The 17,038-nt window shown below is 35.7% G+C and overlaps 2 protein-coding genes and 1 long non-coding RNA gene across 7 annotated transcripts; 2 read left to right on the top strand and 1 right to left on the bottom strand.

Moving 5' to 3' along the window:
- The first annotated feature begins 3,642 nt into the window (after positions 1-3,642).
- Positions 3,643-4,533, top strand: LOC113352266. The gene has a single exon (XM_026596113.1). The coding sequence runs from the start codon at positions 3,643-3,645 to the stop codon at positions 4,531-4,533; it is 891 nt and encodes a 296-aa protein (XP_026451898.1).
- A 943-nt stretch (positions 4,534-5,476) lies between these two features.
- Positions 5,477-8,595, bottom strand: LOC113304381. 5 transcript variants are annotated; one of them, XR_003338168.1, is made up of 5 exons: positions 8,458-8,595; positions 7,957-8,048; positions 6,644-7,864; positions 6,423-6,552; positions 5,477-6,272 (listed from the first exon to the last, which is right to left on the bottom strand). It is a non-coding gene; the product is annotated as an uncharacterized LOC113304381 (long non-coding RNA). The 5 variants fall into 5 exon arrangements; XR_003338162.1 differs by having other exon boundaries at positions 5,478-6,552; positions 6,644-6,946; positions 7,019-7,864; XR_003338167.1 differs by having other exon boundaries at positions 5,481-6,552; positions 6,644-7,142; positions 7,760-7,864.
- Positions 8,596-14,112: 5,517 nt separating this feature from the next.
- LOC113352259 lies at positions 14,113-16,366 on the top strand. The gene is made up of 3 exons (XM_026596105.1): positions 14,113-14,739; positions 14,848-15,440; positions 15,748-16,366. The coding sequence occupies exons 1-3, from the start codon at positions 14,113-14,115 to the stop codon at positions 16,364-16,366; spliced, it is 1,839 nt and encodes a 612-aa protein (XP_026451890.1).
- The last annotated feature ends 672 nt before the right edge of the window (positions 16,367-17,038 follow it).

Raw genomic sequence — 17,038 nt, 5'->3', positions numbered from 1 at the left:
GCTGTGCTTAGTTTTTGCAATTTGTTTAAACAGGGTTGGGGACATTGCTGTCGGTAAAATTTTCTGTTTATCTTTTGTTCTTTTGGAACCTGGCACATAATTGGACCATGGGTCTAAACTCATCGAAGCAAAGAAAACTATGTCAAGTAAAGGACTACTCCCCTGAGATAGAGACAATAGATGCTGGGGAGTTTTACTGCCTTATTAGTTGAAGAGTCAAGAGAATGGACACGAACTTTTACGTAAATTTCAGAGGAGATAAAAACTAGTGAAAACTACAGTCACACCCATTTTTCAGATTTCTCTCACTGTGAAACCCATGCCCAGAAATTTAAAGGCGCGCACCCATTTTTTAGGGAAAAATTATTGTCGGATCCAAAGTTATTGAAATTAAATTTTATATGTTCATCGTACTCTTCTTCTTTCTTCTCTCTCTTTCTCCTCCATCTCCAGATCCAATCTACAAAAAAATACCTCTGAATGCATTCTTTATCTGAAAAGAAACCAGTCGACTCTGCTGATATACTAGAGAGATGGAGAGGAATTCGAGCACCTGCTGATGATGAAATTGAATCGAGTTATGAGTTCTTAAAACAACAGAGAAGAATGGTGTCAGCTGTGGATATTGGGTATGCAAACAAGACAAGTTGGAGATCAACAGATGGATGGGTTGATGGCGCTGTTGGTGGGCAAATCCACGGGAAAAGGATGGGGTTGAGTTCATCTGAAGATGGAACTAGAGATTGATTCTGAGATAGAGTTACTGGTGATTGAAAGGATGGTTACTCACTTGAAATCGAAATCGACAGTTTGTCAAGATCGGATTTCAGATTAGCTTTTGATTCTGAATCAGTAACAAGACGACAACTGTTGATTTCAGTTTCGATTGATTTTTTAGATTCATAAAATCGATCTGTAAATGATTTATTGGATTCAAAAGCATCCACATCGTTTGAATCAGACTTACGTGAGATAGCTTTTCGAAGAGGAGAATGGTGGAGATTTGAGAGGCGTTCGATCATTGCAGCATGTTTCTTTTGAGAAATTATATCTTGGGGTTTCTCTGAGGTTTCTGATTTATTTCTTCCATGGGGTTTCTCATCAATTAGTCGCATAAGATCGAGTCAGGATCGTAAATGTATCCGACTTGGTATATCTCCCTGATTATGGATTATGCAGCTAGTTAAATCTTTCCCAAATGTTAGATAGAGACGAAGTATTAAACACATGATGCTTCGTGAGTAAATCTGCAGATTATTCTCGGCCATGATCCTCAAGCGTTCTATTAGCACTCTCTCTCAGTTTTTTGAGCTACACCTAAGTACAAATTTGCAGTACAACTTTCTACGTTTGCACTAAGCATATTGTTTTTCTATGAAATCTGCAGATTGTTCTATCAGGTTTTTGTTTACAATGTGAAACTCCAGTTTGGGTTCAAAGTTTTTGTGCTCTACTAATCATCCTTTTGTTCTCCTTTCTGACAGGATGATTTAGCGTTTTGCTCTGAAACTGTATAAATTTTTGAATCTCTTCCTCTGTTACAGAGTTGGCTATTATTTCCTGGAGTGTGGAGTGTGACCCATTACCCAAAGGTAGACTATAGGTAGACGATGATGATACTGATATTTGTGTTTGTAGTTCATGGTGGTAACTGAAATAGGAATGATGGTGTTGTTGTTGGTTTGGAATGGGTGTGTGCATAATGGGTGTTTTCAGGTGGAGTAGTGGATGCATAACCTGTTATGTAGTTATGAAAATGGATGCATAATTTGTTATGCAACTGTGGAATTAGTTGCATAACCTGTTATGCATCTACAAAATTTGTTGCATAACTTGTTATGCAGTCCAGAAAACGGTTGCATAGCACGTTATGCATCAACTTTTTCGTCACTATTGAAACCAACAAAAACAAAGACTGCACAACTTGTCATGCACCTACAATAATATTTGCATAACATGTTATGCAGTCGTGAAAATTGATGCATAACCTGTTATGCATCCGAAAATATGGCTGCATAATGCATTATGCATCGAGAAATTTGTTGCACAATCTTTTATGCATCGGGAAAATAGATGCATAACCTGTTATGCATCCGAAAATATGTTTGCATAATGCATTATGCATCAATTTTTTATGTACGCACTAAAATCAACCAAAACAATGGCTCCATAACTTGTTATAGATGCATAACTTTGTTATGCAGTCGAGAAAATGGTTGCATAATTTGTGATGCGTCTGTAGAATGTGTTATGCATCTTTTTTGGTGGCTGCATAATGGTTATGTAGTCAGTTTTCGAAATTTTGCCTAAAATGATGATCACCTCCGATTTTTTCGTGAAAAACAAAAATTTAATATTGTTGTTTGTACTCGTTGCGTAGCTCTCTTAAAAAGATTTCCAACGATATAAAATTTGTAAAATTCCAAGGCGCGGATTTCTAGATATGTTATATCCAAGTTGCGTTGCCAATTATACCCCTGATGCATAACCCGTCATGCGGATGCATAATCCGTCATGCATACATTTTTACTAATTTCATATAATTATGAGTGTCACGGTACCTAAAATTAATTGTGGGCCTGAGAATGAGAATATTTTTTTTTTGGATCTCCCCCTAATTTCCCCTAAAAACTATACTGAATCACTGATAACAAATCTTTCATTCAACGTCCCTCAACAGAATCCAACCTGAATTCACACAAGCCCATTGATTAGACATATATTGATAACACAAGCCCATTGCTTAGGCATATACTGATAGTCATAAAGCTGCTGGCCTGGGTAGCCTCGCCTTCCTCTTCCTCGTCCTAAATTCACATAAACCTATAAGATGTAAGCAAATTTTTCTGACATTCCGATTCCTTTAAGCAACGAAAAAATCCGTCTTACGCCACATAATGGTCCAATGTCTGGATCTGGTTTAAATCTTATTCTAGGATAAAGCTCTATTTTCAACCAAAACTAGATTTCCACTTTGGGATTATTTATTTATTTATTAAGCAGAAGATATATAAAACTTGGCGTGAGAATAATATTCTCTCCGTTTCTGGAAAAAGTTACCGTCACTTTTTCAATTTGACCTATTTTCAGGCTAAAATGAAAAAATGGTAGTAATATCATACAACTCCTCTCCTAAGGAAATTCAATATCATTACATATATATTCACAGATTGAGTAGAGAGATCAATACATTTGGGTCTACATCAGCACTTAGTCAACTTAAACTTATTCACAGATTGAGCTTTAATTACATATTACCATCAGCACTTACAGATTGGGATGATCTGCATCTTTCTAATTATCACTGGGTTTCTCAGCTGTTTGACTCTCAAACTGGTAACTGGGATGTTCCCCTCCTTCGACAGTTGTTTACTCCTTCACAACACAAGTAGATCTAATTCTGACTATACCCATCCAGCTAGATCAAGAAGATACTTTGGTTTGGCCTTACACTGCTTCATGTGTTTTCACAACTTCTTCTTGTTACAAATTGTTGTGTTAGCAAGACAATATAAGTAGTACAACTCTCAATTTGTCTCCTCTGGTTGAAATTCTGGAAGCTAAACATGCCGTACAAATACCAGATTTTTTTGTGGAAGGGTCTTCATAATGCACTGCCAGTTAAAGCAAGATTGTTTACACATGAATTCTGTTGATCAACAATGTGTGCTCTGCAACTCAGCTCACTCTGAAGATATTGATCACCTTTTACTTCATCGTCCCTTCTCTCAGGCCATTTGGAGATACTTTTTCCCACAACAACATACTTCAATGATGCAGTTTGCTTCTCTTCTCTCATGGGTTCAGACTTGGCAATCTCACGACTCTCAGATAAACATTCATAGTACCCCTCATGTCATACACATTATAGTTTGCATTATGCATTTTATCGGGATACACAGATGTAGAGTCATATTTTCTAACCTTTCTCCTAATCATACTTCTGTCATTCATCAGGTTAGTTTTTACATTGCAAAGCATCAATTACATGCTGCATCAAGTATTCCTGCTTTTGTTAGATCTGTTGTGAATGATGCTTGGAAGCCACCTCCGTTGAATGTTTTGAAAATCAACATTGATGCTTCTTACAGTCCTCTTTCTTTATTGGCTGGTATTGGTATAATAATTCGGAATGATGCGGGACAATATGTGGCTGGAAAATCAACAGTAAGAAGAGCTATTGATATTCATCAGGCAGAAGCTTGGGATTTATTGGAAGCAATGGAAATGACGACTTCTAATGGTTGGTCTAATGTTGTGTTTGAAACTGATAACCTGAATATCAGTTCTTATGTAAACAATAAGTCTTCTCTTCCTCCTTCGCAGAGTAAGATTTTACTGAAGAAATGTGTTCATATATGTAATAGAAATGTTATGTGGTCTTGTGTGTTTGTTTATAGGGGTTGTAATAAGGTTGCTGATGCGCTAGTTAAGGCTGCTAGGAAGCATCATCTTTGTGGGGAATGGTGGTTTAATCCACCTGCTTTGTTATTTCCTTACTTAGAAAATGCTTCAATGAACGCTTCTATGTAATATATTTGTTCCTTTGTTCAAAAAAAATAAAATAAACCATAAAATGTAGGCCTGTCAATGGAAGAATATCCGCCGGATATTTAGAAATCCGATATCCGACATGTTAAGCACTACCGGATATTCGATATCCGATAATATCCTATAGGATATCAAAATCAGATATCGATTCCGATAGGCTAAGCTGTCGGATATCCGATAGTATCCGGTTATAACAAAAAAGTTTAAAAACCCTTGTAAAACATTTTCATAATTGACACTTATGGGATATTTATCCGACAATATCCGATAATATCCGATACTAGACTCGAGATTAGGATAAATTACAAATAAGTTTCTATACTATCGGATATCGGATATTAACATTTCGGATGGGGTCTAATCCGTTTCCGATATGTTAAGGAAGAAATATCCGATCTGATATCCGATATCCGATAAAACCCTATAGGATCTCGAATACTCGGAAACGGATACCGGATATCGGACAAATATTGACAGGCCTAATAAAATGCTTCTTTTACAGTAGCAAAGGAGTTCCACTTTCTTTTCCCCTCTCTGCCTTGCCCAAGAATCTGCTAGTTGAAAAGCTAGAGCATCTGGCCCTGTAGTGTCAATAACACCATTCCTTATAAGAAGAACTCCAACCTCATACAGTCCTGTCCCTTATTTAAAAGAAGCATCAATTTGGTAATGTTCTTCAGAGGATTGAGCGCGTATCTAGATTTGTTCTTTTCCTGAGCTTCCATCCTTACGCTGATTGCAACCAAAGGGTATCTAATATCCCATTGAAGAAGTTGTTCCCTAAACTGGCTTGTAGGTCTAATGGGCTAGGTTTAATCTTATCAAACTGCATACTATTCCTATATTTCCAGATAAACCAAGTTAAACAGGCAAAAATCTGATTCCACATATTCCAAGGATGAGAAAACCATTGCTTACCCAATTCTAAAAAGTTATTGCTATAAGGACAAGGAATTCCTAAATTGAATCAAACAACTCTCGCTAAAGGACATTTTATAAGTTTCTGCACTCCAGAATTACAAAGCAAGCAACGCACAACGAACTTGGAAGAGAAGGCGGCTATTTTAGCATTGAAAGGCAACACATCAGCAAACAGTTACCAAACAAACAAAGATAATATTCTCAGCATCCAAGCTTGACCAGCTAGCTTTTCTGACTTTGGCTCTTAATTGGTACAACCACAAATAAACAGTTAAAAGGATATCACAAAATCAGACTTGAGCAATACGATCAAGGAAAGTTATTACAAGCTCAAACAAAATCGTCTCAGATGATCAACATGCATGCGAATACATAAGATGTTAAAAAGAAGAAGTACTGCAGAAAAAGAAGCCCACCGACTTCACTATTGAAGGAATGGAGAGTTTGGACAACTAATGCTGGCAAACACTAGTTGACAGCAAACAGGTAACCGCTTAGCAATTTCTACAAATTGGCATCTTTCATACCAGAAAGACCTCAAATATCTAGCCTTGGAATTTGGGATGGTGCAATTGGCAATTAATAATGTTTACGGAAGAGAATAGTCAAAGAAAAACATACTTGGGGCCAGCGGAATACCATCTAAACGGAGGCATCCGAGAGACTTGTTGTCTCTCACAAACTTCTTTTCTCCCTGTAGTACTTTTATCTCAGTACTTGTCCATCTGCACCTGTAAAGAACACCTCTAATTTTTGAGGTCGGCAATGGGGGTTCCTTGGGATGATCTTAGCTACCATACCTCCAAAATGGTTCCAAAACAAGAGACAATGGACATCCAGGAGAACAATGTCACTTAGTTATCCCCAGATAAAGCACCAGCCTATTGTTCAGAAAATCAAAAATCAATTAAGCAAGCCAGCATTCATCATGGAATCGCATTGTCACTCACATGATTAAGAATGAATTGTGATAAGGAATGGGTTGTAAATGACATGAACTGCAGAAAGTGTTTCCAACACGAGCCATGGTGAGACATTCGTGAGAACAATGTACTTACATCTCCAGACAAAAAGAACAGCCTAAAATTTAGACAATCAAGAAACAATTAAGTTAGCCAGTATTCACTGTGGAATGGCATGAATTACGAATAAGGAGTGGGCTGTAACTAACCAGAACCGCTGTACCAAGAGCAGCTACTTCACCATGATTCACAGTGACATTTGGGTCTTTACCAGTCGATGATTTCACAAGCTCCTGAACAGCTGGGATACATGCGGATCTACCAACAAGGATCACCTCTAAGTCCTTGAAACCGAGCTTTGCATCTCTCAGAGAATGTTCCCAACTGGAACTTTATGTCTAAGAACATTGTTTCCAAGAGAAGGCCAGAGTTGGGCACCAGTAAGAGCAGTGAACCACAACACCACAAAAGGTCACATGTGTGTTTAACAGATTTCCCAGTATAGAAAGATGCTGAAATAGTATGCGACTTATATGTTAAAATACCTCATGAGTGTTTAACGTTTACAAGATTTTGTTACTTACATCAGTATTAGACAAGAACTTTTCCGAAATGTGCAACTTCAACTTTAAAAATCTTCCGCAGCTCAAGCCAATAAAAATGGAACCAAGCCTTATGCAGTCACTACATGATTCATGACCACCACAACTTCGCACAAATTATAAGTAAATCATGGCATTACAATCAATTTAAAGGATCACAGTATTTAAAACTACCACACTTCCAAATCATATAAAGTTTCCAATAGAGAGCCAAATAAAAGAAATAGAACAGGAATGCTTGTCAGTGCCGTGAATGCCCATATCCAAAACAGTTGCTTTACAAGATAGAATGAGTGACAGAGCTACGGACAGATCAGAATACACATACAGCAATAACAATCAAATTAAATCAACATGTGAGTTTCTAAAGGTTAACATAATAATCAACCCCTCACTATCACAGTTTACAACCATATCCGATCGACAAAGACCCATACAAACAAGAAAATGAGAGACACATTAGAGATTTAGCTGCTTACAACAAAAGACAGAAGCAAATTCACGATTAAAAACCAAAAAATGTACATGTTAAGTAATCAAAAGAAGATATCCATTAAACTTCATGTAATCTGGAAGGAGAACTGTACAACAAGACTTGTTGCTCAACTAAAAAACAAGAACAACTGAAAAATTACTGGTTGTGTTTTTGTCGTTAAGTCTGGAAAACAATACAGCTATACAAGGATTGTAGAAACATAGAGATTCATATATGCTATGGTGTACCTTTTCATATGAAGTCATACAAAGATAAAGATTGGAACTCCAAGATGTTTTCTAACCCTCTTTTGCTCCCTATCAACTGTTGGTTGAACAAAATGAATGTATCACCTGCACCACAATAACGTTGATTAGCTCATAAAGTCATAGTTTACCTTCAACAACAAGAATATATTCAAAAAGTGACAAAATTTGAGCACTACCTCAAAGACTTCACTGAAGACTGTTGTCTCACCAGAAAGTTCTTCACTGCAATGGCAAAGTACAATAGGAGTCGTGCAAGATAATCATTGGACTGCAATGCACATTAAGACATTAAAATATATGAGCCACACCATAATCAAAAGATCAGAAGCTGAAAGTTCCTTCCAATATATCTCAAGATTGAACCAACGCAAAAATTATCTTATATCAGTCCATTTAGTTTGTTCTTAGATAAGTTTGGATTCTAACGTAATCTTTACTTAGAACATAGTTAAACTTAAACTCAAATAATAACACAAAATTACATCATAACTCTTCAGTTATTAGACCTTGACATATTATGTTTATACCCCTTGAATGCAGAGCAAAAAAAAAAAAGATGGTGACGATTTCTTTATCAACCTAAATAATAAATCAAATTCAACCAGCTATTAGGGGAAAGCCCTAAAATCTCACTAAATCTATTCAAAGAAATAAATTTCACCAGTTGAAGAAGTTACCTGAGTGAAAATCACGCTAGCTGGAAAATCATAAATGTTAATAGTTGTGGAAGATGATTGATTCCATGAGACCTCCGATATACAGAACTAAACCAACATTTAAGCGACCAACAGATTTTAGACTACAGTCATTACCGTAGTCACAAAAATAAGAGCGAATAACTAACTCTTTGGGGATATGAAAGTCGGGGGACAAAAAGAAAGAAGGGGTAATTTGTGTTTCCTCCCCTGACAAGATCGCTAATTTGCATAAGTGAAAAGTGAAAACTACAACCATACTCATTTTTGCACTTTTTTACACTGTGAAATCCACGTGTGGAAAAAATCACACGCGCATCCAAAATCGCCGTGCAAATTATGCCGGCACCCAGAGTTTTCAAAATTCTGTTTCTTTTTTGTTTTATTACCCAGTTTAGCCTCATTTGTTATGAGAGATTGAGAGATGAGAGATTCAGTTTCGAGAGATTGGGAGCTGAGAGATTGAGAAGGAGATAGAGCCGGAGCGAGAGCTGAGAGATTGAATTATCGAGAGATGAGAAGGAGCTGATTGAGAGATTGAATTTACTCAGCAAAGATAATCTGAAATTCAAGCTTCAGGTTCGTTCGTTTTCATTCTAATCTTGTTCTGATTTTGTTTAATCTTGATTTGATTCTAGGTTTTAGTTATTGTAAGATTATGATCTATTATTTTAGGTTTTCGAAGCTTAATTTATGTTTTCGAAGCGTTTTTTGGATCTTTTAAGCTTGTTTTTAAATTTTTGTTTATTTTCTAGGTTTTGAAATTGTTACGATCAATGTAGATCTTTTCGATTCAATCTTTTTATTTCGATTTCATGTTCGGATGTTTATATACCAACTTTCGCTTCTGTTCTAGTCGATTTTTGATTTAACTTGTTTTCCGGTTGATTTTTGATCTGTTTTCTGTTACGTTAATGTAGATGTTATTAATTTTGATATCCAGTTGATTTCTGATCTGATTATGGTTAATGTAGACTATCTTTGTTGTTGTTGATTTGAACTTTTAATTTTGAGTAAGAATTTTTGTGAAGTAATATGTAGGATAGATATGTTTGATTTTGTTTTTCTCTTTATGTTTTTGCAGGGTGAAATGCATGTTGTTAGTGCACTAGCTGTAATTCACTACTTCAGTGACTTCTTAGCAAATCCTGTTGATGTCAACACAACTCTGGCGACTTTGAAGACAGCCGCTTGCCAGAAGTGGACTCGTTTATTACCTCATCATGTCAGATTTTCCTTTAATGATGGAAGCAAGTTTGTGTGAGTTGATTCTGATGTTCGGTTTCAGTGTTTTGTATCTCGTTTCCACTGTAAAGGTCAGAAGAGCTTTGATTTACTTATTGAAGTTGGATGCAATTCTTCCAGCAGTTGTAGTAGAGCTTCAAGTAGTCGTGTAATAGAACCTGAACCCGAAGAAGCTATGGTGAATTTCCTTGAAGATGGTTCTGTGCCTGTTAACAAGGTTCTTAGGACTGAGGATTGGGATAAATTACTTGGTGAAGTTGGTAAAGTTTTTTTTGGAGGTGTAGCAGAGGTACGTATTGCAGTGAAGAAATACGAGCTAAATTCTGGGTATGTTGTTCTATATACTAAGAATGAACCTAGCAGGTTCTATGCAAAATGCTCAAAATAAGATTGCCCTTGGGACTATAAGGTTTGTGATGTTGATGATGAAAACAGGATGTTTAAGGTTAAGAAATATGTTAGCAGTCATCACTGTGGTGTGGGATGTCAAAGGCTTTTCCACAGGCTCAGCAGTAAATGTGTTTCTAGTCTTATCAAAGATGAAATCAGAAGTGATCCGAGTTTCAAAGCTTCTGATTTGAATTTTTTTTTTAAATCTAGCTACGGGATCAATGTGAAATATTACCAAGCTTACAATGGAAGAGAGAAAGTGTATGATGATATATTTTGTGATGATTCCATGTCGTATTCGCATCGGGTATGGTATGTAGATGCCATTCACAACAAAAATCATGGGAGTTGGATTGATTTTCAAGTTCAAATGGATGAAATTGAATCTAACGAGGAGAGTTCAACTGATTTAGAAGTTGAAGCACCTTCAAATAAGTTTGTGCATCTTTATTTCTTTCGAGGCATGTATCCATGGTTACCGTTACCTTCGTCCCATGATTTATGTCGATGCTACCTTTCTCACAGGGAGATTTAGACGATGCCTCATGGGTGCAACTAGTATCAATGCTGAAAATGGTAATTTTTCAGACAGTAGCTTTCACTTTTCAAACAATGCATCATTTTTATATATGTGCATAATGTCTCATGCATTGTGTATTTTGGCTTCATAATGTCTTATGCATTTTTTTGTTTAGATGCATAATGTCTTATGCATTATTGTTTTCACTTTTCTGATTATGCATCCTTTTTATGCACGTGCATAATGTCTTATGCATCATTTTGTTTAGATGCATAAGACATCATACATTATTTTGTTTTAGCTGCATAATGTCTTATGCATTATTATTTTCACTTTTCTGATTATGGATTCTTTTTATGCACGTGCATAATGTCTTATGCATCATTTTGTTTAGATGCATAAGACATTATGCATTATTTTGTTTTAGCTGCATAATACTTCATGTAGATGTTGGCTTGATTTTATATTTTTTAAGTCCTAAAACATGTTTTCTTCTGTGCAGGGTTCTTTCCATTAGCCATGATCCTAGTACCTGGTGAAGATAATGAAAACTGGGAATGGTTTATGAGAAATTTGAGTAGTGTTCTTGATCATGATCAAAGGCCAATCACATTTTTATCTGATCGTGCGGAAGGATTAAAGAGAGCGATTCCAGTTATTTTTCCTAGAGCCTTCCACAATTTCTGCTTTTATCATCTTAAGCAGAACTTACCTATTAATGCTTCTGACAAAAGGTATGGTGTCGTTCTTGATGCGTTTCAAGCTGCTGCATATGCTCTTAGTCCCGAAGGTTTCTAAAATGCCATCGCTATGATTAGGGGTCTCGTTTGTGGTTGGATTGCAGACTATATTGAAGATATCCCTCCCGAGAAATGGTCAAATGCATTTTTTTCATGGTTGTATGTATGGAAGTACATCTTCGACTCATGTTGAATCCTTCAATAGTTGGATGAAGGTACACAAGAAGCTCCCTGCGAATGCTCTTCTGGATCAGATAAAGAAGGATGTGATGAAGATGATGTCAGGGAGGAGAAATACTGGTCAAAGTTTTATAACAGTTCCCACACCAAAGAACGAATCTAAGATGAAGGCTCTTATTGATGAGGGTTTAACCTGGATGGTTATACAGTCCAATGCTCATGTTTATGAAGTGGAGGGCGGGTTGAGTTCTCATAGTGTTAACCTTGACGCAAAGACTTGTACCTGTCATAGGTGGCGCGTCTATGGGTTTCAATGTGTGCATGCTTTTGCTTCTATAACAATGTCTGGTTTAAAAGTTTGTGTTTAATAAAATCGGGAGAGATAGAGTGTCTGTGACTCGGTGAATCGGCGATCGACTCATGTCAACATTTTTTCTTCCTTCTTCGTTTTCTATGTGAATCAAATCTTAAATTCAGGTGATTTCTTTTAATTTAAAATGATTGGTGTTAACAATATGATAGTAAATGATCGATAATCTGTCGGAAACACCAATTAACCGATCAGAAACATTTTCTTTTGAATTGAATAATTTTAGTTCAAAACCTAGATTTATTTCTGGGGAAAAAATGAGTAATTCAAAGGATGATAGTCCTAAATGTTTTATTTCCGATGATGATATTGAAGAGAGTTTGAATGAATGGAAATACAGCTTGATCGGGAGATTGGATTTCGTTAAACTGAAATTTCAAACTGCAGATTCTATTTTAAGGAAGTAATGGAAAATTAAAGGTTCAATTCAGTTAATCTCATTGGGAAAATGATGTTTTGTTATTAAACTTGATAATGAACATGATAAAAAACATATTTGGAGTGGAGATTGGAAGGTTGAAGATCAAAATTTAAAACTCAGAAGCTGGGAACCAAATTTTAAACTAGAGGAGCAAAAATCTACAACTGCTTTTGTTTGGGTTCAATTTCCAGGTCTTAGCATGGAACACTGGAAAGAAAAGATCATTCTAAACATGTGGAATTCTTTAGGTCGCTCGATTAGAGTAGATGAAACAACTCTTAAGAGAGAAATTGGGTATTATGCAAGTGTTCTGGTTGAAATGTATATGTCAAATTATATTCCTAACAAAATATGGGTTGAATCCAAGTATGATAGTTTTGAACAAAGAGTTCATATTCCAAAGTTTCGAAGTTTTGTATTCACTGCCAAGTTGTAGGTCACTCAGTAAAAGAATGTAGATCAAAGAATAAAGTTCCAGAGCAGGGAGAAGCAGAACCTGTAATTCAAACTAAGAAAATCTGGAGAAGGGTGAAGAATAAAAATAAGGTTGGTTTTGATATTTGCTTTGGAGAAGATGAAACAACTCAGAATACTCAACTTGTACTGGATAGTGAAGATGAGATTGTTGATGCCACTATTCCTCCAATTTCACAAAGTAGGGATGGTAAAATTTTAGATGAAAATAAGCAAACTGAAGTGGTGGTAAATTCTGACAAGTTCCAAATTCTCCAGAATACACCAGAGGAAATTTTAAACTCACCAAATGCTTTTCCATTTTTATCTGCATCAAAAGTTTTAGAAGTAACTTCAAGTGCACCCTCTATAAATGAAGTTGTTACAGTGATTCCTCCACTGGGGAAGTTTGGTTCAAATGTAGAAAATCAAGTAAAGCAGAAGACAGGTGCAAATGTTACAACTAGAAAGCAGGCTGCAAGTTTAATATCAAATTTGAGTAAAAATGGGAACCTGAGAAGAGGTAATTCTTCTCATTCTCAACCTTCTAAATGAAGATTATATATTGGAATATCAGAGGCCTTAGAAGAGTAAAGGCCAAAGATAAACTTAAAAGTTTAGTTCATTCTTTTAGTCCTACAATTTTAATTCTAGCAGAGCCTAAAATAAGATATTCTACAGAGGTCATTAAAAAATTGAAACTAGCTGGTATGCACTATGAAATAATTCATAATTCATCTGAGTTGAATAAAGGTAACATATGGATTCTTTGAAGTGCTTCAATAAAACCTCCATTATTAATTTCATGCACTAGTCAAGAGATAACAATTTCAGTTGGTGATACTTTAATAACTGGGGTTCACGCAGCATCCTTAACTGTAGATGAAAGAGAGTTATGGAATAAAATGGAGGAAATAAATTCCTTAAATAAACCATGGTTGGTAATAAGTGATTTTAATGTTGTTACTTGTAAGGAAGAAAAGGTAGGTGGTCTAAAACCTTTAAGAATCTCAATATTGGAGTTTAATAATTGCTTAAGCATCCGTGGTCTGATACCTTCGCCAAAAACTGGTCTGGAATTCTCTCGGTGTAATAACAGAGCTGGAAGAAAAAGAATTGTCTGCAATCTAGACAGGGTTGTATTTAATGATAAATGGCTGGAATTATATCCAAGTTGGGGTTACAAAGTTGGTGCAAGGGGCATTTCAGATCATGGAGTTTTGTATGGTGCTAGTGCTGTCATTCCAAAGCCAAAAAAAATGTTCCTTTCAGAGCATTAATGGTATGGAAATCTCATGCTTTTTTTAAGCAAACAATCATGGAGTCTTGGAATTCAGATATTTTAGGAAGTCCTGGTTTTATATATATGAGTAAACTAAAAAGACTCAAAAAATATTTACAATTATGGAACTGGAATACTTTTGTTGATGTTACAAAAAAGCTTAAACAAGTTGAAGAAGATGTTATGAAAGCAACTTTATTATCTGACAGAAATCCTTTGGATTTGCATCTGCTCAATAAACTTGTGACTTTAAGAGGGCAACAAGAGGTTTTACTTGATCAACAAAAAGCAATTATTCAACAAAAATCAAGGGTAAAATGGTTAAAAGAAGGAGCTGCTAATACAAGATTTTTCCGTATTAACCTAAAGGTAAGACAAACTCAAAATTCTATTGTGGAATTAGAAAAACAAGAAGGTGGCATTACTTCTAACCAAGAGGAGATAACAGACATTTTAGTCAAGCATTTTGAAGACAAATTTACATTTCAGGAAGTTTCTATGGCAACTAATATTTTTAATGATATTCCTGAGGTAGTGACTGAAGAAGAAAATTATATGATTGAAGCTATTCCAAATGCAGATGAAATAAGAGAAGTTGTTTTTGATTTAAACCCAGATAGTGCTCCTGGTCCAGATGCCTTTGCTGTATGGTTATATAGGGAAGTATGGGAGATAATTGAGAAAGCTTTCATAAGAGCAATCTAGTTTTGGTGGAGTAGAGGATTCATTCCTAATGGTTTAAATGCAAATTTCTTATTACTTCTTCCAAAGGTTAAAAATGCTAAAAGAGAAAATCAATTTAGGCCAATTGGATTGATGAATTTCAGCTTTAAGGTTATCACAAAAATTATTACAAAAAGGTTAACTGAAATCATTAAAAAAGTGGTATCTCCTCAACAGAGTGCCTTCATTAAAGGGAGAAATATTCAAGAAAAGATTGCTTTAACTTCTGAATTAGTAAATGATTTGGAACACAAGAGAAGAGGTGGCAACATGGGATTGAAGCTAGACATCACTCAGGCATATGACTCTCTGAGTTGGGAATTCATGTTCCAAGTAATGCAAAAGCTTGGATTCTCAAGTAATGTTACTAGATGGCTACATACTCTTCTAAAATCAGCTAAGATATCTGTTTTATTAAATGGAAGCCTTGTGGGTTATTTCCAAGTTAGTAGATGGTTGAGACAAGGTGACCCATTGTCTCCACTCCTTTTTGTCATAGCTGAAGATCTCCTAAGCAGAACTCTTACAAGAATGGTGCAAGATAATCAAATTCAGCCAATGATTACAAGAAAGAATGTTCATCCTTCTCATATATTTTTTGTAGATGATATTTTTATATCTGCAATGCTGATAAGTGAAATGTGAGAAAGCTTCTGAAGGTTTTACAAGAATATCAAGATGCTTCTGGACAAGTCATTAGCTTAGAAAAAGCAAATGCTTTATTGGTGGTACTAGTGATTCAAGAAAACAAGAAATAGCAGAATTATGTAACATGCCTCTCTCAAACTTCTCAGACAAGTATTTGGGAGTTATGCTGGAACCATGAAGAATAAAAACCTCTCATTTATGGAGTATAGTTGAGATGATGCAATAAATTTTGGATGGATGAAAAGGAAGATTACTTTCATTTCAAGAAAGACTGATTCTGGTTAAATTTGTTTTATGCAGCTTTCCCATATATACAATGGCAGTATACAAGTGGCCTAGAACAATAATCAAGGAATGTGAAAGAATCATCAGAAATTTTCTATGGACTGGTGATCCTTCTTCAAGAAAAGTTATTACAATAAAATGGGATTCTGTTTGCTCTCCTATAGATGAAGGTGGTATAGGTCTGAGAAGATTGGAAATCCTTAATAAATCTCTCTTAATGAAGTTGTATTGGAAAATTCTAAATGGAGATGATGAAATGTCAATATATTTTCAAGCTAAGTATCAAGACAGAAATGGTGACTGGATTCAGTATTATAGAAAATCCTTTGTATGGCCAGGTATGCAATGGGTAGCAAATGAAGTTCTAAATCATTCCAGATGGCTAGTGGGGAAGGGAGAAAGCATTTCAGTTTGGAAAGAAAAATGGATTAAAGATAAATCATTGTTAGATTTGTTCCCTGAGAATTCTTTTATGATCCAATTTCCAAATATGAAAGTCTCTGACATTTTACTAGATGGTGCATGGGTAATTCCAACTGAAATGTTGGTGATGTTTGGTATAAGTGAATTGCCAGTTGTTGATAATCAAGAAGATAAAAGAGTTTGGATCCCTATTGAAAAAGCGGGGGTCTAACGACACCACCCAATATTTCGCTTAGCAATCTGTATGGACTAACTCCGAAATACTTTGCTAGAGAATAAACTAGACAGTCAGACTCAATCTAGATTAAAGTATCTCAAGGAGTTAATATCTCTCTCTTGATTTGATTTTTACTCAAGCTAAAAACAATAGCGAGTCTTTATCAAATACAAGGAATAACTTGGATGGTACCAAAGACCAATATCCAAGGATCAATCAATATCAATCAACAACCAAAGGTTGGATTTCCAATTGATGATCTTAACGCACAACCTGTATTATTTCAATTATATAAAAAATATAATGCGGAAAAGAAATAACACAGACACCAGAAGTTTTGTTAACGAGGAAACCGCAAATGCAGAAAAACCCCGGGACCTAGTCCAGATTGAATACACACTGTATTAAGCCACTACAGACACTAGCCTACTACAAGCTAACTTCGGACTGGACTATAGTTGAACACCAATCAGTCTCCCACTAATTCAAGGTACAGTTGTACTCCTACGCCTCAGATCCCAGCAGGATACTGCACACTTGATTACCTTAGCTGATCTCACCCACAACTAAGAGTTGCTGCAACCCAAAATCACAGACTTGATAATAAACAAATCTGTCTCACACATAAAAGTCTATCAAAGGATAAATCTGTCTCCCACCGAAAAA

Source organism: Papaver somniferum, chromosome 1, assembly GCF_003573695.1.
Source record: "Papaver somniferum cultivar HN1 chromosome 1, ASM357369v1, whole genome shotgun sequence".
In the NCBI taxonomy this organism is placed as follows: domain Eukaryota; kingdom Viridiplantae; phylum Streptophyta; class Magnoliopsida; order Ranunculales; family Papaveraceae; genus Papaver; species Papaver somniferum.
Note: the sequence above shows the minus strand (reverse complement) of the source record. Positions and strands in the feature narration are given on the sequence as shown.